Source organism: Podarcis bocagei, assembly GCF_964188305.1.
Source record: "Podarcis bocagei genome assembly, chromosome: Z".
NCBI classification, from domain to species: domain Eukaryota; kingdom Metazoa; phylum Chordata; class Lepidosauria; order Squamata; family Lacertidae; genus Podarcis; species Podarcis bocagei.
Genome location: NC_138140.1, coordinates 35,823,205 through 35,850,113, shown reverse-complemented (window position 1 = coordinate 35,850,113; position 26,909 = coordinate 35,823,205). Strand labels below are relative to the sequence as shown.

At 47.0% G+C, this 26,909-nt stretch overlaps 2 protein-coding genes and 1 long non-coding RNA gene across 8 annotated transcripts in view; 2 read left to right on the top strand and 1 right to left on the bottom strand.

The window, feature by feature from the left end:
* Nucleotides 1–1,455, top strand: LOC308578914. Its single transcript, XR_014004211.1, has 2 exons — nt 1–92; nt 1,263–1,455. It is a non-coding gene; the product is annotated as an uncharacterized lncRNA (long non-coding RNA).
* On the bottom strand, nt 1,219–26,908 carry LOC308578871 (ras-related protein Rab-9B). Of its 6 annotated transcripts, XM_081179493.1 has the most exons (3): nt 8,275–8,400; nt 7,251–7,323; nt 1,219–5,614 (listed from the first exon to the last, which is right to left on the bottom strand). In XM_081179493.1, exon 3 carries the CDS (start codon nt 5,595–5,597, stop codon nt 4,992–4,994), a length of 606 nt encoding a protein of 201 aa, XP_081035619.1. In that variant the 5' UTR covers nt 5,598–5,614; nt 7,251–7,323; nt 8,275–8,400; the 3' UTR covers nt 1,219–4,991. The 6 variants fall into 6 exon arrangements, 5 of the variants coding, with proteins under 5 accessions (XP_081035619.1, XP_081035620.1, XP_081035616.1 ...); XM_081179494.1 differs by lacking the exons at nt 7,251–7,323; nt 8,275–8,400 and adding an exon at nt 26,876–26,897; XM_081179490.1 differs by lacking the exon at nt 7,251–7,323 and having other exon boundaries at nt 8,306–8,467.
* The window catches only part of TNMD (tenomodulin), a 47,804-nt gene continuing 29,635 nt past the window's right edge, over nt 8,741–26,909 (top strand). The window contains exon 1 of the mRNA XM_081179488.1: nt 8,741–8,833. The gene's annotated coding sequence lies outside the window, so the exon portion shown is untranslated. The remainder of the gene's footprint in view (nt 8,834–26,909) is intronic.

The following is a 26,909-nucleotide window of genomic DNA, read 5'->3' as shown; positions in this document are numbered from 1 at the left end:
ACCCAAGGTGGTAAGTTGGCCATTCGGCTGAAGGGCACTTACCGGTAAATTCTTTCTGCATATTGTCTCCAGAAAATCAAGGAAGTTCTCAGGTGATGAAACTGGATGTGAATATGTTGCTAGAAATAACTGAAAAAAATAATTATAGAATCATAAATGGTAGAAATTGAAGGGACCCCGCGGGTCATCTAGTCCAACCCCCTGCAATGCAGGAATATTTTGCCCAACGTGGGGCTTGGAAACTATAAGGCATAGGGCATTTTTATTCACCCCAGTGACTTGGACAGGTGAGATAATCCAGGACAGTCATTTTAAATCAAAATATGAGTAGTAGGAGTTATTTTTTAAAAAAACAAATGTGGTGATCTGCCATGGAACAACCCCATTGAAGAAGGTCACAGTGGTTACCAAGACTTCATTGCTGATTGCAAAGGGCCCCCCATAACAATTTGAGCTTCAGGGGCCCCCAAATGTAGGTCTGCCACTGAGCTAGTGAGCTACGCCATCCTGCAAACTCTACCCACTTTGGACTCTGCTCCCACCCATTGCATCCATCCAGCCCCCAAGAGATACCCACCCAATGGAACATGTCCAGAGATTCCACCCACCCTGCCATGCCCTAGCCTAGTTGGACCCTGGAATGAAACCCTTCCCAGGAATAAATGCACAATGGTGCAAACTAGCTGAGTGACCGAGTGACTGCAATGCCTTTTTTGCCTTTGGTCACTGTGCAGAATGAAGAGGGTTTAGCCAGGAAAAGAGGGTGAGAAGGAGCAGCTGGATGTCACCTTCCAGATGTGCATTTGCCCTTGAACTGTATTATAGAATCATAGAAGACTCGTATTGACCAAGAGCGCTCCCCTCAGCGCTTCAGGCTGCTAGTCCTCCTCCTTCTGGTTCCTCTCCCTGGGGGTGAAATCCGAAGTGATTTCTCCTTGATCTTATTAAGGCACAAATGCACCTGGAAACTCTTTAGCCCCAAGAGGCAAGATGGGTGACATAAGGAAAGGTAGCAGAATCTTAGGTGTTGCCAGTAGGACCTGTGTCACTTCTGATGGTTCTATAGCCTGCATGGCTCCTCAAGGTGGGTCTCAGTGAGCCAAGCCCCCTCCCGTTAGAGATCTCCGCACAGGGTTTCTAAACACCTGCTGGCAAATTCAAAGGCAGCTTTGCCACACTGCTTGTTTGTGTTAGAGACAAAATGGAAATGATTGTTCCTTTTATTAATACATCCATGTTTTATTGGCTTAAATACATGACAGTTGGGCCTCTTTACATTTCCTGATCCTTTGGAGTGCTGGAGGATCTGCACCAACAGAAGACTAAAGGATAACCAGTCAGGCAGTTGAAGAAAGCAGGTGGGAAGACTGCAAAGGGAAAACTCGCCCTTCGAGGAGGTAACTGGCTGCGCTTTGAGTCATTGCCAGAAGTCTCCTTTTCATATTTTTTTTTAAATGCAGGTCCAACAAACAAAACATTGGCCTGTAACATAAATGTAAGCATCTAGTTCACTACAGGTGCTGCAAGATACATTTCAGGCTTTAAGTGGTGTCATTCTTATGCACCATCCAATTCACTTGGCATGAAGCTCATCTGCCTACATGCCTTGACCTCCACCTCCAGGGTCTTCCCTGTGAGACTCAGAACAGCCCCACAGCTACTCATAGAATCATAGAGTTGGAAGGGACCCTGAGGGTCATCTAGTCCAACCCCCTGCAAGGCAGGAATATGCAGCTGTCCAATACTGGAATTGAACCTGCAACCTTGGGGTTATTAGCACCACGCTCTGACCAACTGAGCTATCCAGGCTTGCTTCCTCCTTTTGCAGATGTAGCCTGGGGGCAGTGCATGTCAAGGGATAGCCCACACGGTCTATGCAAGAACATGCATGGGGTCCTTGCCACTTCAGGTGGCAGTTTTGCTGGCTGGCAGCTGTAAAACACCAACCGGCAGGAAAAGGCAGGCTACCAAGTAGAAAAGAAAGGCAGGTGGTCTTTTAGTGGCCTGCATTTCCCACTCACTACTGGAAGGCATCTGGGGGCTCAGCGCTGCCAGCCAAACCCCACCCCACCCCAAAGTGGCAGCTTTGCCTTTGCAGGCATATTTTTCTGCGGAATGAAGGGTTCCCCTTCCCAGGAGTCCCTGCAGAGGTCGCCCACCTATTGCTCCACATTTCATGGCAGAGTGGCATTAAGCATGGAGAACATCAGATTAACAGCTCTCAAGGGAGCACAGTCTATTAGCACCTAGTGTGAAGTGACCATAACAAGGCCCCTCATGGCCTTAACCCTCAGCACTGAGCTGGGACCTCTGGTGGGAAAATGCTCCCCCCAGGACAGGAGAAGCGGGAAGACATGCATTGCTCTGCTCTGTGACAGCAGAATGGAGGAAATGGGAACTGACGGGAACCCAGCAATGTGCCAGGGGCAAAGTCTCAAGCTGGCTGATTTATGGGTCACAGTTTGGGTTTTGTGTGTGCGCGCACATGTGTGCATTTCTCCACCCTGTTCTACAACCTAACCAAAAGCAGCCCCCAGAAGTTCAAGTGTCGCAGCAGCAGCAGGCATTGGAGATTGCTTGTCTGTGCTCAGGGCGGGGGTATCCCTGTCTCTGGGTGACACAGATCTTGAGCCTTGCTCCAGCCAGAGACATGATTAGCATTTCTGATGCCACACAGTGCAGAGAAACTTGTGGCACCCTCTAAGAGCTCTGAGGCAGCTACTCAATGTCTTTTCCATTTGTGCATTTGTGATGATTTCGAAGAATTGTAGAATTGTAGAATTGGAAGGGACCCTAAGGGTCATCCGGTCCAATCCCCTGCCATGCAACTTGTGCTCATGATAGTATCAAGGCAGTTATACATAAGCCCACTTTCAATACCCCTTGCACCTACAAAGGTTTTGAAGTAGACACACTGATTTGTTTCCAGTTTGTGCGTGGTCTCATAACTTTCTGTTGGAACTGTGTATATCCTATTTTGTCCCACTTTGGCTGCACTATAGCCCCTCCAGCAACAATATTGCCATGACATTGGGGAAGCATCGCAGAGGAGCTAATAAAGCAGGATTAGGTGTGGACATTCCAGAATATAGCCACCCCTAATGCACTATTATTGTGTCAAAAACATGTTGCAGAAGACAGTCCAGAGGGGCTGCAATTCCTCGTTTGCCATCAACACTTGACAGTCCACCCTGTGCGGGAAGCGACAACAGAAGCTCCATCCAGTGTAAGGTTGCCATACGTCCAGATTTTCCCAGACATTACTGGGATTTCAAAAGCGGAATTGACGTTGGGGGGCGGTTCTGAAAGCTGGTGCTTTGGGGTCTTCCTATAAAAAAAGCCCAACAACTTTCAGAGTGTCCTGGTTTTTACTTTTTAGAAATATGGCAACCCTAATGCAGTGTCAAAACCTAGGCTAGACACATGGCGCAGCTGCAGCAAGAGATTGGAAGAGGCGCCTCTACATCTGGGAGCAACAGAGCGATCAAGTGAGGCTACAGCATTTGCACCTGCAGCTGCATACAGTCCCCCTTGGGCCTTCTTCCTCTTCACGTGACTGCAGTGTGGCCACTTGGGCGTGGCTTGGAGCTAGTGAGCTTCTGTCACAGATGTCTCAGGGAGGGTGAGACACAGTGCTACTTCCCACAACAGGATGGAGAGCAAAAGCAATTGGTTTTCATGGGCAGACAAGAATCCCTGTTTGTGCAGGCTGGACTGTTCTGTTCTGTCTGCAAGCAACTCCCTGCTAACACTCACTTTGCTGCACTGCCAAGCAACAAGCAGGCGACCATACTCACAACTGAGTGTCGCCCCTCCCAGGCACTGATTCCAGCCCATGAGATTCCCCTCGCAGACCTCCAGCATGTCTTTCCCCCTCCATCCCCCAAGCCTTTGCAGCCTCCTCCCAATCAAGGTCATGGAGGGTTCCTGCTCAGTAAACTCCCCACTCTCTTCTCAGCCCCACCACTTTGGCAGCTATATCCAGAAAGGGCAGCAAGGAGCCAACAGCTGCATTTCCCAGCTTATTGTGGACACCTTGCAACTTTTCCTGCAAACCTTCACTCTCCCTGGAAGCCCCAGCAACAAAGTGCTGAAATGAGGCTGCAGCTGCTTTGCAAGCAGAACTCTGCAGGGCAAAACATCTGGCAGCGGCATCTCCAGGTTCCAGGTAGCAATGGCCCCATCCTGGCCTGAGAACCAGGGAGAGCCAATATCGGGACAGACAGAGAAGTATGGGTGCCTACTTTCCTCTAAACAAGGCTTTGGGATTTGCTCATAGAATCATAGAGCTGGAAGGGACTCCATGGTTCATCTAGCCCTACCCCCTGCAATGCAAGAATCTCAACTAAAGCACCCGTGGCAGACAGTCAGCCAATCTCTGCTTAAAACACCTCCAAGGAAGGAGAATCCACAACCTCCTGAGGGAGACCGTTCCACTAATGAACAGCTCTTACTGTCAGGAAGTCCTTCCTGATGTTTAGTCAGAATCTCCTTTATTGTAACTTGAAACCTATGGTTTGAGTCCTGCTCGCAGGAGCAGGAAAAAGCAAGCTTGCTCCATCTTCCATGTGTCAGCCCTTGGGATGTTTGAAGATGGCTATCATATCTCCTCTCAGTCTCCTCTTATCCAGGCTAAACATACCCAGTTCCCTCAACCGTTCCTCATGAGGCTTGGTTTCCAGACCCTTGATCATCTTGGTTGCCCTCCCCTACACACATTCCAGCTTGCCAATATCCTTTTTAAATTGTGGTGCCCAGAACTGGATACAGGACTCCAGGTGTGGTCTGACTAAGGCAGAATAGAGTGGAACTATTACATCCCTTGATCTGGACACTGCTCAGTGGGTTAGGTATGCAATGGTGCAGGACCTTCCAGCTGTCCTCTTCTCAAAGCCCTCTGCCTCCCACTCTGACTGCAGCCTGAGGACCCCCACACCTGGCATCTACTGTTCCAGGATGCGCCCTTCCCCTCCCCTCCCCCTTGGCTTCTCTCAGCAGCAGGAAGAGCCTGCCTTGCTACTGGTATGCAGGTCAACCGCATGGCCCAGCACACAGTGCTCCAGCTGCTCCTCCATGGCCAACACCTGCCGCACAGCTTCCTCAAAGGCCACAGCCACGTTGGTGTCGTCCTTGGCACTCGTCTCCAGGTAGGGGTAGTTGCCGTGCTCCATGCACCAGGCCTGGGCCTCTTCAGAGGTCACCTGCCTCTCCAACTTGTCCACCTTGTTGCCCAGAACCACAAAGGGGAAGTGGTCAGGGTCCTTCACGTTGGCATAACAGATGAACTCCTTCTGCCAGTGGCCCAGGTTGTCGAAGCTCTGCCGGTCATCCACACTGAAGGTCAGCAGACAGCAGTCAGCCCCCCGGTAGAAAGGGGTCCGCAGGCTCTTGAAGCGCTCCTGCCCAGCTGTGTCCCAGATCTGGAGCGTCACGAAGCGCCCATCCACCTCCAGGTCCCGGTTGAGGAACTCAACCCCAATGGTGTGGAAGGCCTGCGAGTCAAACTTGTTGGTGACGTAGCGGTTCATGAGGGAGCTCTTCCCAACGCCGCCATCGCCCAGGAGGATCACCTTCAGCAGCAGTGACTTTCCACTCATGGCAGCAGAGGAGAGGTCTAGAGGGAAAAGGCAGCCTCCATTAGTGAGAGGGCAGCTGTTAAGGAGCCCCTGTGTTTGTCTCTCTCTTCCACCACAGTAGAGAGAGGAATACTGCCTGCCACTCCTGCGTTTCCAGTGCCTGCCAGGGGCAGAGGACCTTTTTCAGATTGAGGGCCACAATCCCTGCCAGGCAACTTTCCAAGGGCTGCATGCAAATGAGGGGTGGAGCCAAGGGGGAGAAGCTGGCAGAGCAACAGATGCAAATTTCACCTTTGTGCAGTGGGCCTGTTTCCACACACACACTCACACCTTGCTCTGCTCTCTATCCTCCATCCAGGGAAGAGGCATGGCCAGAGGTCAAGGACACACTCCACACACTAGTGAGAGTTCCAAGGGCCAGACAGAGAGGTACAGAGGGCCGCATTCACCCCCTGGGCTTGAGGTTCTCCACCTCTTTGATATGCCTATTAATTTGTGGGACTCATTGCCACAAGGGGTGGCAGCAGCCGCTGGCTTTGAAGAGGGATTCAATAAATCAACAGATGTGAAAAAGGCCTTTCTATGGCTACCAGCCCATGTGACTGCATGCTGCCTGGAAGGTTTCCACAAGGATTCAGGGATGTCATGTTTCTGCATATCAGTCGTTGGGGGAAGGGGCCATGGTGCTTGCATTCTGCTTGTGGGTTTGTAGGAATGACTTAGACTGAGTCTGACCACTGACTGGTCCATTGAGTTCTGCCATGACTGACAGCAAGGCTCTTCAGGCTTTCAGGCAGGGGACAATGCCCAGCCCTTCCTGGAGATGCCACCAGGGACAGGCCCTGGGGCCTTCTGCATGCCAAGCAGGTGCTCTGCTGCTGAGCTAAAATGAAAAAAGCAAATCTGGCTCGCCACTATTCCAACAGAACGCTGAACCAGAAGACAAAAGGCCTCTGATCCAACAGGGCTCCTCCGATGTCCTCAGGGCAAGGGCTGATCTACTATGAAACTAACAAAGTTAAATCCCAGAGGGGCCTCAGAAGCGACCTTTTGGCTTAAAAATTTGGGGTATAGTAGGCCAGATTTGAGTGACACGGCTCAAATTGATTAATTTTCTGTTGCGTATATTTCAACAATCCCAAAGCTTGAGAGCTGTTAGCACAGACGTTTTGTAAAGGTGTGGTGATCTATCATGGAACAACCCCATTGAAGAAGATAACAGTGGTTACGCAGACCTCGCTGCTGCCTGTGAAGTTGAAGCTTCAGGGCCCTTAGAATGTAGGTCTGCCACTGCTTCAGGGATGCCAATTTGAATAAAACACTGGAGGCAGGCAGGTAACTCCCAAGACATTTGAATTGCAACACCAATTCACTTTGGGGGGAGGGGCCAGCCCCCTCAAATATTTTATTTTCTTGTGGGGGAGGGCCGAAGGCACCTCACTCCCTAGGAGTTGGCCCCTAAGCTCAGGGCAGAGAGCTAAAGGGTGGCAGGCAGTGTGGTGTTCTCCTAACCACTTCTTCAGTGTAGGCTTGTGGTTTGCAATTGCAGCTTTGGAAACTGGATGACTCTGCAGGGCAGGCAGAGGCAGTCTGAAAGTAAGCCGGTTGCCCCATGCCGACAGGGAACACAGCAGTGAGGGCAGAGGGCTGGCTGAGTGCCCACCTGCAGCGTACCTGTACTGTGGAGAGAACAGTCCCACCTCCAGGGCAGCCTGGCCAATGCCACACCTGCGCCTCAGCAGCATCACTGAAAGGCAAGGCAGGTCACTCAGCTTGTTACCATGTGGGGTGGGAGGACAGTTCATGCGTAAGTGTCCCTTTCGCTCCCCACATTGTCTCTTGATGGGCAGACCTGCCACTTTGCAAAAGCCCCCACAAACAGGCACAGCATTCTGCTCAGAGAATGAGCAAGCATTTGGTTTTCGGAAACCACAGGCCCTGACATCGCTCTGTCTGTGGGCATGGCTGGCACTGCCATTGTGCAGGTTACCCCCCCCCCAAGGGAGAGGGGGCCAGCACTCCCTCCCCCTGCTCCACCCACTCAGAGTGATAGACCTTCTTTTCCCTAAGATGAGCCAGAAAGATTTACTTTATTGTCGTTTTATTTATCAAGGAACCTACCTCTACCTGCTCTCCACTGGGAAGTGGCAGAGTGGGTCATGCTAAGAGCATGAAAATTAAGAGTCTGGATCAGGCCAAGGTCCCCACCCCGCGCAGTCCTGCATCCTGTCCTGACGCAGAGGCCAAGCAGATGCTCTTTAGGAGAAACCAGCAAACAGGAGCGCTCAGCGGTGGTTTCCAGCAAACGGCATTCAGAACCATCCCTGCCTCCGGGAGTTTAGATTTTAAAAGGGCGGATCCCTTTGCAAACAGGGCAGGTTGGAGGGGGCAATGGTGTGCTCGGAAGCGTCTCGGTTATGCCCAATGGGCTAGACCCGAGGGCAGGGATCCCGGGACTCCTCCCTCCCCAGCAGAAGCAGCAAGAGGGCCCCGAACCCCCACATTTGGGAGGGAGGGAGGCGCATCCATCCTCCTCCCCGAAAACCGAACCATCAAACCACCCTCCCTCGGAGAAGACCACCAAGGCCGGGATCTACCTGACCCCCCGGGATCCGCCCATTGCCCACCCCGTCCGGCCTCCCGCAGCAGTGCAAAGGGGGAACTGGATCCTGCCCCGAGGGAGCGCCCAATGACACACCATCTCCCCACGAGGCCTCCACGCAGCGCACCTGCCCGCCGCCGGCCTCGGACGGGTCTCGAACGCGCGGCTCGCGCTGACCGGGAGATCAAAGGCGCATCTGAAGTCGGGCGGGCCGGGCGATGGGGGGGGACCCCACCGCGCATGCGCTCACTGCCTGCGGAGACCCGAGCGTCTTCCGCCAGCATCACTTCGCTGCTGTGGCCACCAATAGGAAGAGAGCCCGCCTCGCCCCCGCCCGCCCCGCCCCCATGCCGCGACAGGTGTGAAGCAGGTGCGCCGCTGGGGACAACCGTTACCCGGCCGCAGGCAGGCAAAGAGCGCGGGCAAAGAGGCAGTGGGCGCGCGCCCTCTTCTCTGCCAGGTGGGAACAACAGGAAGGGAACACAGGGGCAACTACCTTACGCTGAGGCAGACCAAAAGCCCACCTTAGTTCTGTATCGTCTGTACGGACTAGCAGCAATGGCATCTGGAGGTGACATGTGGGGTGTAGCTACTACATCTCAGCTTTTGAATAAAATGGCTCTCCTGGATTATCTCACCTGTCCAAGTCACTGGAGTGAGTAAAAATGCCCTATGCCTTATAGTTTTCAAGCCTCATATCGAGTAAAAGATTCCTGTATTACAGGGGTTTAGCTAGATGACCTTGGAGCCCCTTCCAACTCTACAATTCTATTATTATGTACAGTGGTACCTTGGTTCTCAAACATAATCCTTTCCGGAAGTCTGTTCCAAAACCAAAGCGTTCCCACACCAAGGCGTGCTTTCCCATAGAAAGTAATGCAAAACAGATTATTCTGTTCCAGACTTTGGGGGGGGGGGCACTAAAACAGCAATTTAACATGAATTTTACTATCTAATGAGACCGTTGAGCCATAAAATGAAAGCAGTAATCATTGTACTGTACTATAAAATAAACAAGACAGTACTGTAGATGATAAAAATAAAAAAAGTTCTTACTTGCACTGATGATAGAATCATAGAATCAGTGGCGTAGCGTGGGGGGTGCAGGGGGGGCCGGCCGCACCGGGCGCAAATCCACGGGTTAGGGTTAGGGGGTGCAAATCCAAATTACTTGCCTTGCCCCGGGTGCTGACAACCCACGCTACGCCACTGCATAGAATAGAATCATAGAATCATAGAGTTGGAAGAGACCACAAGGGCCATCGAGTCCAACCCCCTGCCAAGCAGGAAACACCATCAGAGCACTCCTGACATATGGTTGTCAAGCCTCTGCTTAAAGACCTCCAAAGTAGGAGACTCCACCACACTCCTTGGCAGCAAATTCCACTGTCGAACAGCTCTTACTGTGAGGAAGTTCTTCCTAATGTTTAGGTGGAATCTTCTTTCTTGTAGTTTGGATCCATTGCTCTGTGTCCGCTTCTCTGGAGCAGCAGAAAACAACCTTTCTCCTTCCTCTATGTGACATCCTTTTATATATTTGAACATGGCTATCATATCACCCCTTAACCTCCTCTTCTCCAGGCTAAACATGCCCAGCTCCCTTAGCCGTTCCTCATAAGGCATCATTTCCAGGCCTTTGACCATTTTGGTTGCCCTCCTCTGGACACATTCCAGTTTGTCAGTGTCCTTCTTGAACTGTGGTGCCCAGAACTGGACACAGTACTCCAGGTGAGGTCTGACCAGAGCAGAATACAGTGGCACTATTACTTCCCTTGATCTAGATGCTATACTCCTATTGATGCAGCCCAGAAAATAGTCATTATTGGATGGGGGGCTTTTATCCATTTCTGCTGTCACACAATCAGCTGAACTGGGTTCGACACAGTCACAAAAACAAATTAACCGAAAAAGCCTCCAAAAAAAAAAAAAAGGAAAATAAAGAGCAAAACAAAAGCACCAGATACAGTGATACCTTGGTTCTCGAACTTAATCTGTTCTGGAAGTCCGTTTGGCTTCCGAAATGTTAAAAAACCAAGGTGCGGCTTTTGATTGGTGCAGGTGCCCCAGAAACAATAGCCGACAGCTGTATCAGACATTCAGCTTTTGAAAAATGTTTGAAAACTGGAACACTTACTTCCGGGTTCTTGGTGTTTAGGAACCAAGGGGTTTGAGTACCAATGTAATGTAACAAGAACTAAGGTAAAAATGGATTTTTAAATTTTAAAAATGGAGAAACTATATGATGCAGTTGAAAAGGATTGACAATAGAACCCATGAAGGGGTGGAGGGAAGTTAAAGATTCAGGGAATCCTATATGTTTATGTTTATGATTAGTATTTGAATATGAATATGAATATAAATGTAAATTGCAAAACTGAATAAAAAATGGTTTGGTTTTTTTTAAAAAAAGACTCAGCTTGACAAACATTGCACTGAATATCAAAGAATTTTGTTCAACACAAGCCTATCCGCCACATTAAAATACCCATATTGACTTTCAGTTATATTTTTATTGCTTCTTTTATTTCTAAGTGCCTGCTGGAAAAATCCACAGAGTGGCTAGTGGATAAAGACATTCTGGCAGCAGAACAAGTGGGATTTAGACCCGGCAGGTCCATGCTAGATCACTGCCTAAAATTACAACACCTTATAGAAAAATATAAGTCAGGAGGGCAGGCCTCACTATATGCAGCCTTTCTTGATCTAAAAGCAGCCTTTGACTCAGTTCCCAGAACAAGACTCTGGGACAAGCTTCGGGCCACTACCATCAATATAAGGCTACTATTCAGGTAACACAGTACACTCAAATACGGCCCTTAGAGTCAGGTGCAGCCAGCTAGGGCACTTAACAGATCCCATCAAAACAGGTTGGCTGGGGAAACTCAGCCAGATGGGCAGGGTATAAATAATAAATTATTCTTATTCTTATAGGGTGTTGGGCCCCTTTATTATTTAATTTTTATTTAAATAACCTGGTAACCACTCTCCATAACCTCAACTTCCACCCTCCCAATTTAGCAAACCGGCACATCACGACTCTGCTTTACGTAGATGACGTGGTAATACTATCCAGAACCCCCACAAAGCTTAGAAGAGCACTAAGAAAATTAGCTGCCTATTGTGAGACGGAATGCCTCAAAATAAATATCAAAAGACCAAAATTCTTGCTTTTGGGGAAAAACCAAAGCTCAGAAACCGGAAACATCAAGGCCAAAATTTAGATCAAACCCCGAACTACTGCCACTGTTGACAGCCTGTTGGCCCTTCACTCTGCTTGAATGGGTTATGTCACAATCAGGTGTTTGTGAGCATGAAAATGCTGTTGGGAGTTTCAGCAATGAAGGCTCAGGCATAACATACTGTTTGAAAGTCTGGATATTTCCTCTTTTTTTATTTAACAAAATTTATATACCGCTTTTATAATTTATATACAAATTACTAGGAGAGTAAGTTAAACATACAGTGGTGCCTCGCAAGACGAAATTAATTCGTTCCGCAAGTTTTTTCTTCTTGCGAGTTTTTCGTCTTGCAAAGCACGGTTTCCCATAGGAATGCATTGAAAATCAATCAATGCGTTCCTATGGAGACCGTCCAGGGACAGAGGGGAAGCGCCGCGCGCCTTCCCCTCTGTCCCCGGACCTGTTTAAAGCAAGGGGCGGCGGGGAGAAGATTGCTTCTCCCCGTTGCCGCCCCTTGGTTCAAAAGGGGTCCGGGGAGAGAGGGGAAGGTGCGCGCCTTCCCCTCTGTCCCCTCTTTTGAAGCAAGGGGCGGAGGGGAGAAGATCGCTTCTCCCCGTTGCCGCCCCTTGGTTCAAAAGGGGTCCGGGGAGAGAGGGGAATGGCCACGCGCCTTCCCCTCTGTCCCCTCTTTTGAAGCAAGGGGCGGAGGGGAGAAGATCGCTTCTCCCCGTTGCCGCCCCTTGCTTCAAAAGTGGTCCGGGGACAGCGGGGAAGACGCGCTGCGCTTCCCCGCTATCCCCAGAGCTTGCGGGGCAAGCTTCGTTTTGCGAAGCAAGCCCATAGGGAAATGCATCTTGCGAAGTGGCTAAGAAAACGAAAAACTCCTTCGTCTAGCGAGTTTTTCGTCTTCCGAGGCGTTCGTCTTGCGGGGTACCACTGTATTCTGTAGTTTATTCACTTATAGGCTAGTTTACATACTTTATTCCTTGTTATACTTCTATCCCACCTTTCCTCCATACACACTTCAGCCTCCACCTTCTCCATTTTATCCTGACAGCAATATTGTGAGCTAGGGCCATAGCTCAGTGGTAAAACAACTGCTTAGCATGCAGAAGGCATCAGGTTCAGTCCCCAGCATCTCTTGGTGGGACTGGGAGCCCTCCCTCTGCGCTTCGGAGGCTTCGCGTTGTTATCGCTGAAGTCAAGGAGCCTGCATTCGCTCCATGGGACGCACACACATTTCCCCTTAATTTTGGAGGGCGGAAAGTGCGTCCTATAGAGCGAAAAATACGGTATATCCTAAACCCATGTAAGGGTGAGAAAAACATAAATTTTACAGCGTGTGACCTATTAAGGGAGAACTACAGAAAAATTCATCATAGATGGTACTTAACACCTGACAGATTGTCAAAAATGAATAAAATGAACAACAATAAATGCTGGAAATGTAATAGGACCAAAGGCACGTTATACCACATGTGGTGGACTTGCTCAAAGATTAAAACCTTTTGGGACATGATCCACGACAAGATAAAAAAATTGATAAGGGCATCACACAGTAAAAAGGCAGAGGCATATCTACTAGGAATTCTTGATAAAGATATCCCAAAGGATAAAACTAACATATTCTTATACGTGACAAAACGTGTTCTCCCTAGCAGAGAGCATGTGTTGAGGTGGGGGATACAAGCCACCCCAGTGTTGCTGGGTGGATTTATGGAGTGACCCAGGCAGTGAATTGGTTAATTGGGTCGCTGGGGAGAATTGCTTGTTGCCAATTTTGAAGGAGGGGTCAGAGGTTTTAAATATTGGACGCCCAACTTTGGGCGTCCTTTTGACTGCTTGCACTGGATCACATGGAGCACTTGGACTGTCTGGAGGACAGTGAAGCAATCTTCTCATTGTCTGGTTATATTTTTTTATTTCCACCTTCATTTTAATCCTCTCTAGTCCCTTAAATAATTTAATTCCCCTTTTTTCCTGTTTGATTTCCCACCCCACCCCATATCCCTGCCCTTTGGGAAGATTCTCCCTGTATCTGTGGCTTGCCTTTCCCAATAGGGAGAGACCCCCCATTAGGGGCTTTCTTTCACAAAAAGGTTTCCCCCATTTCTCCTGTTGTAAATTGTGGGGCTAGTCAGGGCTGTTCCCAGCTTAGCTGGAATCACTTTTGTTTATAGTATCCCCAAAGGTTGGCTTTATTTTGAGTGTGTGTAGCGCTGTTGGCCAAATTTTAATCTAGCCTTGGGTGGGAGCACTATTTTGAGTTCCTTTAATATTGCTATGTGACTAAGAGTCTCAAGAGCAGACGCAGGGAGGCCTATTTGGCCTGCACATAACTTCCAAGCCTAAGTCTGCTACAGGTAGCAGTTAATGGTTAAGTCTCTTGGACACGTGACTCACTCTCTCTATTAAGAATGTATCTGCTTGCAGGCTCAGTTGCTGCTAATGTATATCTGAGGCAGACAGAGGGCGCCAGAGGCTCTCTTTGCCTCCAATGACTATGAGCACTCTGTGTATGCTCTTGAACTATGCTGTTTCTGAACAAGTTTATTTTCTTCAAGTTTGTTTTGCCCTGATAGTGGCGACTGCCATTTTAGAGACGAGCCATTATGGCTTAGTGGCTAGAGTGCAGGACTAAGGACCTGGGAGACAGGGTTCATCTCCCTCTTTGCCATTGTTCTAACAAAACAAAACAAACTGCTACTTTTGGACTATTCCGTTGCTCGGTAGTTTGGCCCATTTGTGATGAAAGAACTTTGTGTTTCTTGAGGGGGTGCTTCCCTCTAAAAGGGCAAGCAGGGTTACCTGAACAAGCTGTGGGCTACCTCAACTCTGTTATTTCACTGGAAACATTTATGTCTGGCCTAGCAGGTGATCCTAGGGCTTTGCCCTAGAATTCGATGGCCTCTGGCAGTGTTTCCGGCCTGAATAGTGTCCCCATGTGGTGCACGAAACATTGGTTTCACCGGTTCCTTACATTGTTTAGTTTTTTGCAGACTATGACAGGGCCTTTGCAGATGCCTCCAGAGCTTGCCTCTCCTGCAGAGGATGACTTACTAATGCCCTAGGTGCCTTCTTCACAATATTGCTGTCAGGATAAAATGGAGAAGGTGTAGGCTGAAGTGTGTATGCTCTGCGGAGGAAAGGTGGGATAGAAGTATAAGAAGGAATAAAGTATGTAAACTAGCCTATAAGTGAATAAACTACAGTATATTTTTAACTTCCTCTCCTAATAATTTGTATATAAATTATAAACGTGGTTTATAAATTTTGTTAAATAAAAAAAGAGGAAATGTTCAGACTTTCAAACAGTATGTTATGCCTGAGCCTTCATTGCTGAAACTCCCAACAGCATTTTCATGCTCACAAACACCTGATGAAGGAACCATTGTGACATAACCCATTCAAGCAGAGTAAAGGGGCAACAGGCTGTCAACAGTGGCAGTAGTTGGGGGCTCCTATCTATTAAAAAGCCACAGAAAGTCTTTTCTTACTGCCTGAGGAATTAATCCCTTATTTAACATTCATAATTGCTGGATCGATTTAACAGGACTGGAGCTAACATTTGCTTGGATTTGGCATCATTGATAGGGAAATGACTGCTGCGTCCTCCGCTTTGAAGTCACCCTGGTCTTTGGTCCTCCAGCACCTTCTTCAGCATGTCCAACCCATCTAAGAGGCGTATGATACTGGTGTTCCACTGGGTTAGGAAGAAGCCCCTGACAAAGAAGCCGTGCTCTACCATCTCGGCAAGACCTTCTGCCTCTGCACCGGCTTGCAACACTTCTCACATTTCACCCTACTTCAGGAGGAGCAAGACACAACCCGCTCCGCTCAGGAGGTCCAGCAGGCACAAGGTGCTGCGATTACCGAATCTCACCAACCCCAAGTTTTAAAGATCTGTCATTGGCAGCGTTGGCCGGAAGAGAGCCCGCAGGCGTGGCAAGCAAAAGAAGACTCCAGCGGGAACAGGAAAAGGGGTGAGGGCTAGGCTAGAGGCAAGAAGGCTCCAAAGCTATTTGCGCGGTGGGATTGCTTTGGAAGATGCCTTCTCACAATCTCTACCCTTGAACCATGTAAGGACATAAGAAGTGCCTGCTGGATGAGGCCACATTGGCCTGTCTAGTCCAGCATCCTGTTCTCACAGTGGCCAACCAGAGTCCTGTGGAAACGAGAGCATTCTGTACAGTGGTGCCTCGCAAGACGAAATTAATCCGTTCCGCGAGTCTCTTCGTCTTGCGAAGCACGGTTATTAGCGGCTTAGCGGCTATTAACGGCTTAGCGGGTTTAAGAAAAAGGAAACAAACTCGCGAGAACTCGCAAGACGTTTCGTCTTGCGAAGCAAGCCCATAGGGAAATTCGTCTTGCGGAACAACTCAAAAAACGGAAAACTCTTTCGTCTAGCGAGTTTTTCGTCTTGCGAGGCATTCCTGCATATTCCAGCAACTACTATTCACAAACGTTAGTGCCACTGACTGTGGAAGTAGAGCATAGCCATTGTGCCTAGTGGCCATTGATAGCCTTTCCTGCATAAAACCATCCAAGTTGGTGGCCCTCACAGCTTTCTGTGGGATTGAGCTTCCAGAGGGTAGCTGAACATGCCTGCTGCAGGAAAAAACAGGCATAAAAGCACATTTCTCCCAAAGAATCCTGGGAATTTCAGTTTGTAAAGGGTGCTACAAATTGTAGCTATGCGGTAGAAGGGTAATCTACAGTTCCCAGGATTCTTACAGGGGAGAAGCAATAATGCTTTTGATGTATGGTGTGTACACAGCCTCAAATTAGCTCCACCAGCTCTGTAATACTAGAGCAAAGATTATAATGCATATTGTTGTTGTTGTTGTTGTACTTTTATAAATATTATAAAACCCATTCCTGCAAGCCATGTAGTCTGGAATAAACTCAGTCACCCCTCCCATCATTAATTGTTTCTACTGGGTGGGGAGGGGTGTTGGATCTGCTTCCCTGCCTTGAAGAAAGGCGCAGGTCAGATGTGTGCCCAGACCTGGCCACGCTTCGCAAGAGAGGTGTGTTGGTTCAAGGTGGCCACGCTGCCTGCAACTTGCACTCCTTCCTGACGTGTCTTCCCCAAACCCCTTCTTCCAGAGGCTGTGTTGAAGTTTTCCATCACATGGAATACAAACTCGCGGAACTACCTCGAGGCTCAGGCAGCGGTGGAAACCCTCCTCAAGCATGAGACACCAGAGAGCCTCTTGCAATACGAAGGGATCAAAGCAGCTGTGGAGTCTCTCCTACCATTCACAGCACTTCCAGAGGCTGGGCCGGTTACTGCAGGCCTCCATGTTCCTTGATTTCATGTGACAAAACATGAAGTTGCCTGACACCGCCAAGTGGGATGAGGAGATGGACACGTGATGAGCTTTATTTATTTATTATTAATTTTATTGAGTACAAATTAGAAAAAAATACAAATATACAAAAAAAGGAAAATACATGTAACCAATAGAAAATTAGAAAACATTTTACTTCTTCTGATATTTACAATTATTTGCACCTCTAAAAAACAATATTCACAATAAAGAAAAGAAAAGAAAGGTAAAATATAAAAGAAAAGAACAAGAAGATAAAGAAAAGGAAGAATTAAGATCAAGAATGAGAATTTTAAAAGTAGATAAGTATTCACTATACACAGCCATTTCCAATTTATATTTATGTTCAATTATGTATTTTCATCATATCCTTATCTATCTTAATTAAAATATTTTTAAAAGACTTCCACTGTTTGCCTCACATGTTTTTGGTAGTCCATTTGTCAAAACTATTCTTAATATTTTTCCTTTGGGTCTCCTTAATGTCTCGCTTCATATTTTTTATATTACTCACAAGATTATTCTAAACACAACCAGATTTTAGTAGCCGAGCCCTGGTTCCACGCTCTGGAGGCTTCGCGTTACTTTCGCTGAAGCCTGGAGAGCGAGAGGTGTCGCACACCGACCCTTCTCACTCCCCAGGCTTCAGGGGTAGCTGCCTGAAGCCTTCGGAGCGCAGCGCGAGTTCCCTCCATGTTCCAGAGGCTTCAGGTTCCTTTCGCTGAAGCCAGGAGAGTCTTGCTCTCCTGGCTTCAGCAAAAGGAACTTGAAGCCTGCGGAGCGCAACAGGAACTCGCGCTGCGCTCCAAAGGCTTCAGGGATCTTTGAGGCTGGCGGTGGGGGAATGCAGCGCTTCCGCCCACTGCCAGCCCCACAAGCTCAGGGGGCAGTGGGAAGGCGGTGCGCAGCCTTTGCGTTGCTCCCCGACCTGGTCTTTGAGGCTGGCGGTGGGGGAAAACAGCTCTTCCCCCCCAACGCCAGCCCCACAAGCTCAGGGGGCAGCGGGAAGGCAGGGTGCAGAAAAGGGTGCGTGGCTCCTGTGGGCTTTTGCGGGAGGTGGGGGTATTGCCATAGCCGCGCACAGCCTCTCCCGGCTGGAGAGGTGGCGCGCGGCTATGGCAGCAGCCTCTTTAGCCGCGCGCCACCTCACCAGCTGGGAGAGCGCGCACGGGGCTAAAGAAGCCATAGCCCTGGGCTTCCCCAGCAGCCCCGAGAAGCTCGTGGAGCAATGGGAAGGCTGCGCGCTTTTCCGCTACTCCCCGACCTGCTCTTTGGGGCTGGCGGTGGGCTTCCCCCCGCCAGCCCCAAAGAGCAGGTCGAAAGGAACCTGAAGCCTGGAGAGCGAGAGGGGTCGGTGCCTGAAGGCGGCTGAACGCACCTTGAACAGCACCTTGTTTTAGAGGGGGAAAACGGGGGGGGGGAATTCTCCCCCTCTCTGCGCAGCGCCTCCTGCCGCTTCGCTGAAGTGGCACTGGGCAAAGAGGGAGAGATTTTTTTTTCTTGTTCTCCCCCCTCTAAAACATGGTGCGTCCTATGGTCGGGTGCGTCCTATAGAGTGAAAAATATGGTATCTCTATTTCCTCACATCCAGAAACGCAAGAAGGGCTTTCACTCTTGCTAGAAGCTCAGCCTTGCCCTCACCGGTTCTGGAAGGCTCCTATAGAAGAGTCCCATACCCACAGAGACTTTGAGCCTGTCGATTAGGGGAAATAGGAAGCCCCGAACATGTTTTTTTTAGATGTCCTTCTTATGCTGAGATTCGTAGAGACACCATTCATCCTTTGCTGAAGAGGCTCGCCAATCTTTCAGACAAGTCTAAACTTAATTCTCTCCTCTTAGGCAAAGATCACAAGACGACCTGGCTGGTAGCCAGATTCTGCGCCCAGATTTGTAGGCACAGATCATCCTCTAGAATAAAATAGCTTACTAGGGAAAAGCTGAAGTCGCCCTTTGGGGCGCCTCAGGGTCAATTTTTATGGTAGCCCAAATCTCAGTTGTACAGGTGTATGTATATACTGTATCTCAATTTTAACTCATGAGCTATTGCTGCAATCTGCTCTAATTGTATATTTTATCTTAATGAACACTGTTTTTATTGTGTTATGTGAACTGGTCTTTGACAGTAATAAATTATCTATCTATTTCTAAGTGTATTTTAATCGTATTAAAATTTGAACTGCATGTGATTTTTTTTAAATAAAAAAATAAGTTGGCATCTAGCACTGCACATGACAGCTGTTAAACAACAGGCATTAAGTTCTCCTCCAAGGCCCTCAACAATTTTCAAGTGGTTCGGGGCAGTGAGGAATTTGGCAACCACCACCCTGGGTATTAATTTGGTTGTCCAGCATTTTCTCCCCACCCCACCCCACCCCACACTCCCTGCCTGTCCTAACAAATTATTTCATACTATAATAATTCTTTCACAACTTTTACTCCAATTCTTTCTGACAACTTATCAAAAGATGCCCTTCTTTCTTCACATATTCTTTTCCGCAGCGGCACCCTTTAAGCCAATTTATCCTCTTTCCCTTTAGTATATATCTCTCTAAACTTCCCCATTAAATAAATGTTTTAAAAAGGAAGACATTTTCTTTGGCACTTGCAACATCTATCTGCTTCATTTCAAACACTTAAGAGAGAGAGAGAGAGAGAGAGAAACTGATATTTATTGCCGGATTTGAGAACGTTCCTCTGCTTGTGTTTCAAGAAGATGGACTTTTTTCCATTTGCTCTGCTTCCTGCTCAGTTTGACCTGGTTCTCAGTTTTTAATGATGGGGCTCAAACAAGTTTCTGGCCACAGCAACCTTCACAGGATTTCTCTGGATCACTTCTCGTTTGATCATCGCTGCCCATATTAACAAGCCTGTCTGTTATCTCTGAATTCAGTTACACTGGCTTAGATCAGCTGTATGTCCTTCGGATCACCGTTTTATTTTTATTACACTCAACGACTGAAGATGAGTTTGGAAATTGGCAATATTAACTGCAGAGATGCCAGCCTAGATTCTGCCAGTCTTTCACTTTGGTGATAGGGGCCTTTTGGTTTACGATGCTCTCTAAAACATTGTATACAATGATGGTGGCGCTTTTTAACAGCTCTGGTTGACCTTACCATTAGGCAGGGTGATTTCGCTCCTTTACACAGCAGTTTCTTGGAGACCAGTACATTAAAGGAAAGGCAAAAAAATAGCCAGTTATATAGAACTCAATCCTAAGCAAGTCTACTCAGAAGTAAGCCCCAAATGGGGCTTCCTCTCCAGAATGGGCTCATCCAGACTTCTGTTTCCTCCACTGCTTTCTCCCAGGAAAACCTGTGGTTCAGCCCTGAATTGGAACAAACAGCAATAGGGATTTATTTTTTTATTTTTATTTTTTGCAGATTGTGCTTTGTTCCAATATAGCACTAAATAGCGGGTTTTCTGGGCGGAAGCTGTGCAAAGACAAAACTGCTTGGACCCATGCCTGACAAGCACGGGACAAACAGAAATCTGCTCAGACTTGTGTTTTCTAGGCACAAGACAAATGGAAGTGTGGATGATCCCTAAGTTTATTTAAGATTTGCAGCCTTCATTTGCTTGTATTTTTGCCACCCCAAAGAGGAGGGTCGTTAGGGATTTTCTGCACCCCAGAGGCTCAGTAAAGAACTACAAGAGTCAGAAGCAATTTGAATGCCACAAAAACTGTTTGGGGTTTGCAAATCCCTCTGTCTCCAGTTGCCTGACATGCTCCTTAGCTTGGGAAGAACCATATTTGAAGGCAGCAGATCCATGTCTTCAAACAAGGGTCACCAAACAACTGTTGTTGTTGTTGTTGTTGTTGTTGTTGTTGTTGTTGTTGTTGTTGTTAAGGAAGTGCAATAATAAGCAAAGTGGGGAGGGAACCCCACCAACTGTGGGTTGGAGAAGGTTGCTGCAATGTTCCTGTCCTCCCTATCCTGTGACTTCTTTTTAAAAAATTGTTGTTTAGTCGTGTCCGACTCTTCGGGACCCCATGAACCAGAGCACGCCAGGCACTCCTGTCTTCCACTGCCTCCCGCAGTTTGGTCAAAGGAGTTTGGATTTGATATCCTGCTTTAGCACTACCCGAAGGAGTCTAAAAGCGGCTCACAACCTCCTTCCTTTCTTCCCTCACAATAAACACTCTGTGAGGTGAGTGAGGCTGAGAGACTTCAGAGAAGTGTGACTAGCCCAAGGTCACCCAGCAGCTGCATGTGGAGGAGCGGAGATGCGAACCCGGTTCACCAGATTACGAGACTACCGCTCTTAACCACTACACCACACTGGCTCTCTTTAAAAAAAAATAGTTTTTATTAAAGAATTTTCATAGTCAACAAAGTTACATACAACTTTCTACAGGTCAGTTGCATTTGGTGTGAGACCCTGCTGTCATACATATTGTGAGACTGGAGGGTGGAGAGGATTGGGGGGCGAAGAGGGAGAAAGAAGGCGGGTAATGAGCTTTCATTCTTTTGCTTAGGATACGTGCAGAGGTTTTGTGTCGGCATTGCGAGGGTAGGCTCTTCATTTGTCTGTCTGTCTGGTTTTGTTGGTGGTACTAGAAGTTGGAGAGCCCATAGCATGGTTGGTTGCATTTAGTTGATTGTAGTGAATTTTGTTTGTATGCATGTGAGGACCTTTTGCCCTGCCCTGATTGTGTCATAAGGCATGATAAATGCCTGTGAGTGACAGCTGGTGAGGACTCCAGCACCTTGGATAGTGCCAAGCAGACTACCTGTTCTAACAACTCAAACAAGGCCTTTTCTCCAGTCTTGGGCCTAACCTCTCCCAGCCCCCTCCTTCATCTTTGCCTGTGCTGGCAAGCAGGCACCAAGAAGCATGAAACACTAAGCCACTCTGCTCTTCAGCAGAGTCTGGTGCAAGCATTGTTGTTTTGGGAGTCTCTGGATCAAGGGGGTCCCTGCTGACGGGCACTGTGGATGGATCTGAGCTCAGTGCCTCCATAGCTTGCCCCACAAGTCTTCATGATCCAGCTAGCTCTGCTGCCTCTGTGTCAGAGTCAAGGCTGCTGCTGGTAGAAATGGTTAATGACAGCCCCTACCCACCACTTTTCTCTTAGGGACTGAGGGAGAGGGCAAGAGGAGCAGTAGGCAAGGGATGGGCTAAGCAAAACACTCTCTTCTGCTGCTTTTCTGTATTAATTGCCCCCTCTCAAATGCTGCAATGGCAGGCATTCAGCAGTAAGATGGCCAGAGATGGAGAACAGTCGTGTCCCTTTAAATCTTCTGATGCAGCTGAAGACAAGGCAGACCATTTAGCTGCAAATGCTGATGTGGCGGAAAACAGCTTTTTGACAACATTATGAGCTGCGCTAATGATCTCAGTGCTGAAAAGTTTCTCACAGTTACTTAAGTGGAAGAGTTAACCCCTGCCTTTGATTCTGGACTTTAACCCACAAAATGTCCTCCTGAAAATTCTGGGTCCAAATCTGAACACACACACAGCACAACAGACAACAACATAGGTGGAGAACAGGCTCATCAAAGTACTGCTGCCCACTTTCTGCTTTTCCTACACAGGAAGGAAAATGAACATGTATTCGTGTTTTGCTCAAGTACAGGCTTGCCATACGTCAGGAAAATTCCCAACATATCCTGGTTTTGGGGTATACAAATGGTATCAGGGGGGAATTTTGTCAGGGAAAACCTGGATGTATGGCAACACAATAGAAAAAGCAGCGGAAACAACTCAAAAAGCTTTAAATCACTATTTTGGGATTAGGTTTGTGGTTTCCTTAAAAAGCTTTGCAGAATTTTACATTTTGAGTCAAATTCGCTACTCAAAAACCCTACTCAACTATTAATTGTAAACCCATCAGGACAGGGAACTGACTTCTTGTTTCTCTCTAAAATAGTGTTGATAATGGAGGACAAATGGATTAGTTGACAGTGAAATTCTATGCATGCTTATTCAGAAGGCATCATCATCATCAAACAACAATAACAATAATTTATTATACCTACCCTGCTCATCTGGCTGGGTTTCCCCAGCCACTCTGGGCGGCTTCCAACAGAATATTAAAATATTAAAATACAATAGTCTATTAAACATTAAAAGCTTCCCTAAACAGGGCTGCCTTCAGATGTCTTCTAAAAGTCTGGTACAGTAGTTGTTTTTCTCTTTGACATTTGGTGGGAGGGCGTTCCACAGGGCAGGTGCCACTATCAAGAAGGCCCTCTGCCTGGTTCCCTGTAACTTGGCTTCTCACAGCAAGGGAACCACCAGAAGGCCCTCAGAGCTGAACCTCAGTGTCTGGGCAGAATGATGGGGGTGGAGACACTCCTTCAGGTCCTACTCCACTTGGGTTGGAGCCTACTCCACTTGGGTTGGAGCCTTACTTTCATATTATATATGTGGACATGTTTTATGTTTTTAGTATTTGATGTTCTGTTAAAACAATCAAAGTGACTTGCAATAAAATAAGAAAATCTATCAGAATAGAAATGAGTCATTAACAACAATATATTAGCAGCACATAAAATATTAATGGATAGCATTATAGAACTAAATGCTCATACAGATAGCATTAAAAGGGAAAAAATACCCCTAATAATGTGGTGGTGGTGGTGGTGGTGGTGTTAAAAACATATAACAACAATAGTAGTAATTTCATTAATTTGCATTTCGTATAACACAGTTGTTAAAAGTTTTTAAAATGGCAGATTATATATTAAAAACTAACCTGGTTTAAAAAAACAAACAAACTTTGCTAATCCACTAAAGAGGGAGCTTAGCAGATCTTACCTGGGAGGAAACTCCAGTCTTGGTGCCACAAGGAGGGGGGAGGGAGAGAGAAGGGTGTAAACAAATCTATAATTATCATACAGAAAAATAACATCCTTCCAGCTGCCTTCTTCAGCTCAGCAGGCTTGCTGCAAAATTCATTATCGGATGTTGCATTCACAGTCACCTTTATTGTCTGCTGCATTTACAATAATTAGACCTATAAACACTGATTTATAAAAATGACAAACAAGAGTCCCCAGTAAGGAAGAAACATGAGTTCTCTTTATGGCTCAGCACTTCACAGAAGCCACACACACCAGGCCGAGAGCAGTCATGTTATTTTATGGTTAAATTAAAGGATCTCTCCTCCTGTGGCCTTTCATTCAGCTGCTGTCAGCCACTCTAAAGGGAGACCAGGCATCCCAGATAACAGGAAGTACTAATTCTGTTTTTCACATCTTAATTTCTCTCTCATGGATGCCTAAGCAAGAGGGATAGTAAAACAACAAGGGACCTGTGAGGGGTGTTTCTGTGACCAAAGCAAAACTGTCATACTTCCTTGTTATTTTTGCAATTGCCAGGAGGTGTAATACTTGTAATGCAATCTCATTATATTTATCATACTGATTTTTCAATCTATATGTTGTTATATTTGCTATTAAGTTGTTGCTTTATTATGTTATTATTACATTATTCTCATGACAGTTGCTTTTGATATGTATTCCTGCCTTCTTTGGCCTCCCCCACTTGAGATTTCCCCCACCCCCCAGACATAGAGACATACTTAGTGATAAACCTGTTCTATTGGTGAAATGTTTTGCACCAGTGGAACACTGCTGAGCAACAGAAGGCATGAGCAGGCTGTTGGTACCATTGCTGTGAAATAGATTGTGTCATCTGTTGCGCAATGGGTTTCTGCTAGTGCAGCTGTTGGATGGGATGCCTCTGTTGTTCAACATTAAAATTCACTTTCTGGTAGTGCAAGAAAGAGCCCATGTTCCAATGGATAGAGAAGGCTGGATACGGCCCATTGCCTCCTGCAGCTCTTCCTTATAAATAACTCACTCCAGTCACATGTTTCATTAGTACTGGTAACACTTGTTAGGAGTAAAGTGATCTGTTGCTGTTTCTTTGTCCTGGACTTATTTCTCCGCTGAGGTTATGCTTCTGGGGAAACAGGGGTCCTGGTTCAATGGCAGGGAACCTGTCCAAGTCCCAGGAAGATCCCCTACTTGTCATTGTTAATAATCCTGGGATAGATGAGCAAATAAGGGATGCGGGTTGCGCTGTGGGTTAAACCACTGAGCCTAGGACTTGTTGATCAGAAGGTTGGCGGTTCAAATCCCCGCAACAGGGTGAGCTGTTCACGGTCACGACTGGACGTAATGGTCAGGGATCCCTTTACCTTTTACCTAGATGAGCAAATAGTCTTGGGGCAAAACTGCAGTCTTTCCCAGGCTTACCGGGAGATGCCAGGGATTGAACCTGTGACCTTCTGCATGCAAAGGAGATGCTCTGCCACTGAGCCACAGACCGTTCCCAAGAGCTCTTGCAAATTGCGCCCCATATAATTCCACCTTGGAGCCAAAAGAGTGTCCTCCCCCCCCCCTCTGTTATTGCAATGTGTATTGATTCAACAAATGGCAACATTGAACACCAACCAAGGAAGTACTGCAAGTGGTCAGGTGTCATTTCAGTGGAAAACAGGAGTGCCTGGTGTGCTCTGGTCCATGGGGTCACGAAGAGTCGGACACGACTAAACAACAATGCAGCCTTACCATTCACCTGAAGAGAAAACACTTGCTTTCTCTTCCACTAGAGAACACTAGATGGCAGCATCATTGTTCCTGTCAAGAGTTCTCCTGTCTTGTTCTGCTATTATTCCAGGATGCAGAAAAACAATACTGTAATCAATTTTAAAATGTCCCATCCTTTAGGTAACCCCCAAGCCGCTGTTTATAAGGGATATCATTAACATGCTATTGCTTTCTTGAGATAATGGATATTGATATCCCTTAATAAACACAAATTCAAAACCCACAGTGGATCACAGTGGAGCAATCAATCAAAAAGTCACTCAAAAAAGCAAGCAAGGTTTTGAGTTATTGGCCTAAAGGTGACATAATAGCAGAAATAGACTGCATTTTGTAGCCATGTAAGCTGCATTTAGACTCAGTTCCAAGATAGAGACCGAAGGCATATTGGATTAGTCTCTGCTAAATTCTGCAGGTATCAAGTTACACCTCAGTATTCTGGGACAAAGGAGTGATCCCTATTTCCAAAAACACAAAGCTGGATGGGATAGGTCAGTCTGTCAATTTTGGCTCCTCTCAGTTTCTAGTATTTCCAGCCTTTATTCTAGTTCTCCACATTTCTGCATCAGTTTGCATTAAATAAATAAATAAGCATATTATATTTTGCATGCTGTTGCCACTATAAATCACATCAGAACGGCTTCTGGCAGTGTAAAGTGATGCATAAATTGAATAAACAATTGAACTTATTATTTTATTTTTAAAAAATCATTGGAAAAAACCACCCTTTTAATTTAGTGCATATACTAACAATTCTGCCTTGCTTTTCTTTCCAAACCAAGGGACTCAAAGCTGCTAACAGAAAAAAGGAAAGCAACAATCCCCATATAAAAAGCAGTTCATACCAAATTAAAAATAGAATCATGGAATTATAGAACTGTAGATTTGGAAGGGAACCCCAAGGGTCATCTAATCCAACCCCCTGCGATGCAGGAACCTCAGCTAGATCATACAGGATAGAAGAACTCGGAATGGCAAAGCAACAACTCCTAATTCAAACATCAACATAGTTAAAGGCTTGCAGAAAAATAAAAATATTCAGACAATTGCGGAACACAAATAATAAAGAGGAAAATAACCAAGGAACCTGTGTGGCCCTTCAGATGTTGTTGGACTGCAACTCCCATCATCCTCGACCATTGGCCTGGCTGGCTGAGGCTGATGGGAATTGGAGTCCAACAGCATCGGGGAAGGCTCTGTCTCACTCATTCTCAGCTTAGGTTATCTTCTTCGTTCTTTCTTGTGTTCTGACATTGTTTGAATACTCTTCATCCTCCAAAGAATCCTGGGAGTTTGTTAAGGGCGCTACGCCCAGGGAGGCGTAGCTCAGGGAGGGAACTGTAGCTCTGTGATTTGGGTGACTTTGTCCCATCCGTATATTTGAGGGCTTTGTTTGAAGGAAACTCGGAGCGTTGTAATTAGCCTCAAATAGTTTTAGATAACTTCAAGGAGTTTTGGATGGCTTCAGCAGGATTTCAGAGGGGCTTTAGAAGAGCCTCAAAGGAAGGGAGGGTGTTTAAAATGCTGTCCGGTGACTCCTGGAGTCCTTATCTGGCTGGGATATAAGCTTGTTTTCCGGGAGTGAGTCTTTCCCTCTTATTAATTTTTAAAAGCTCCTACTTACTTTGCTGAGGCTCACAGCATCAGGCTCGCTTGCA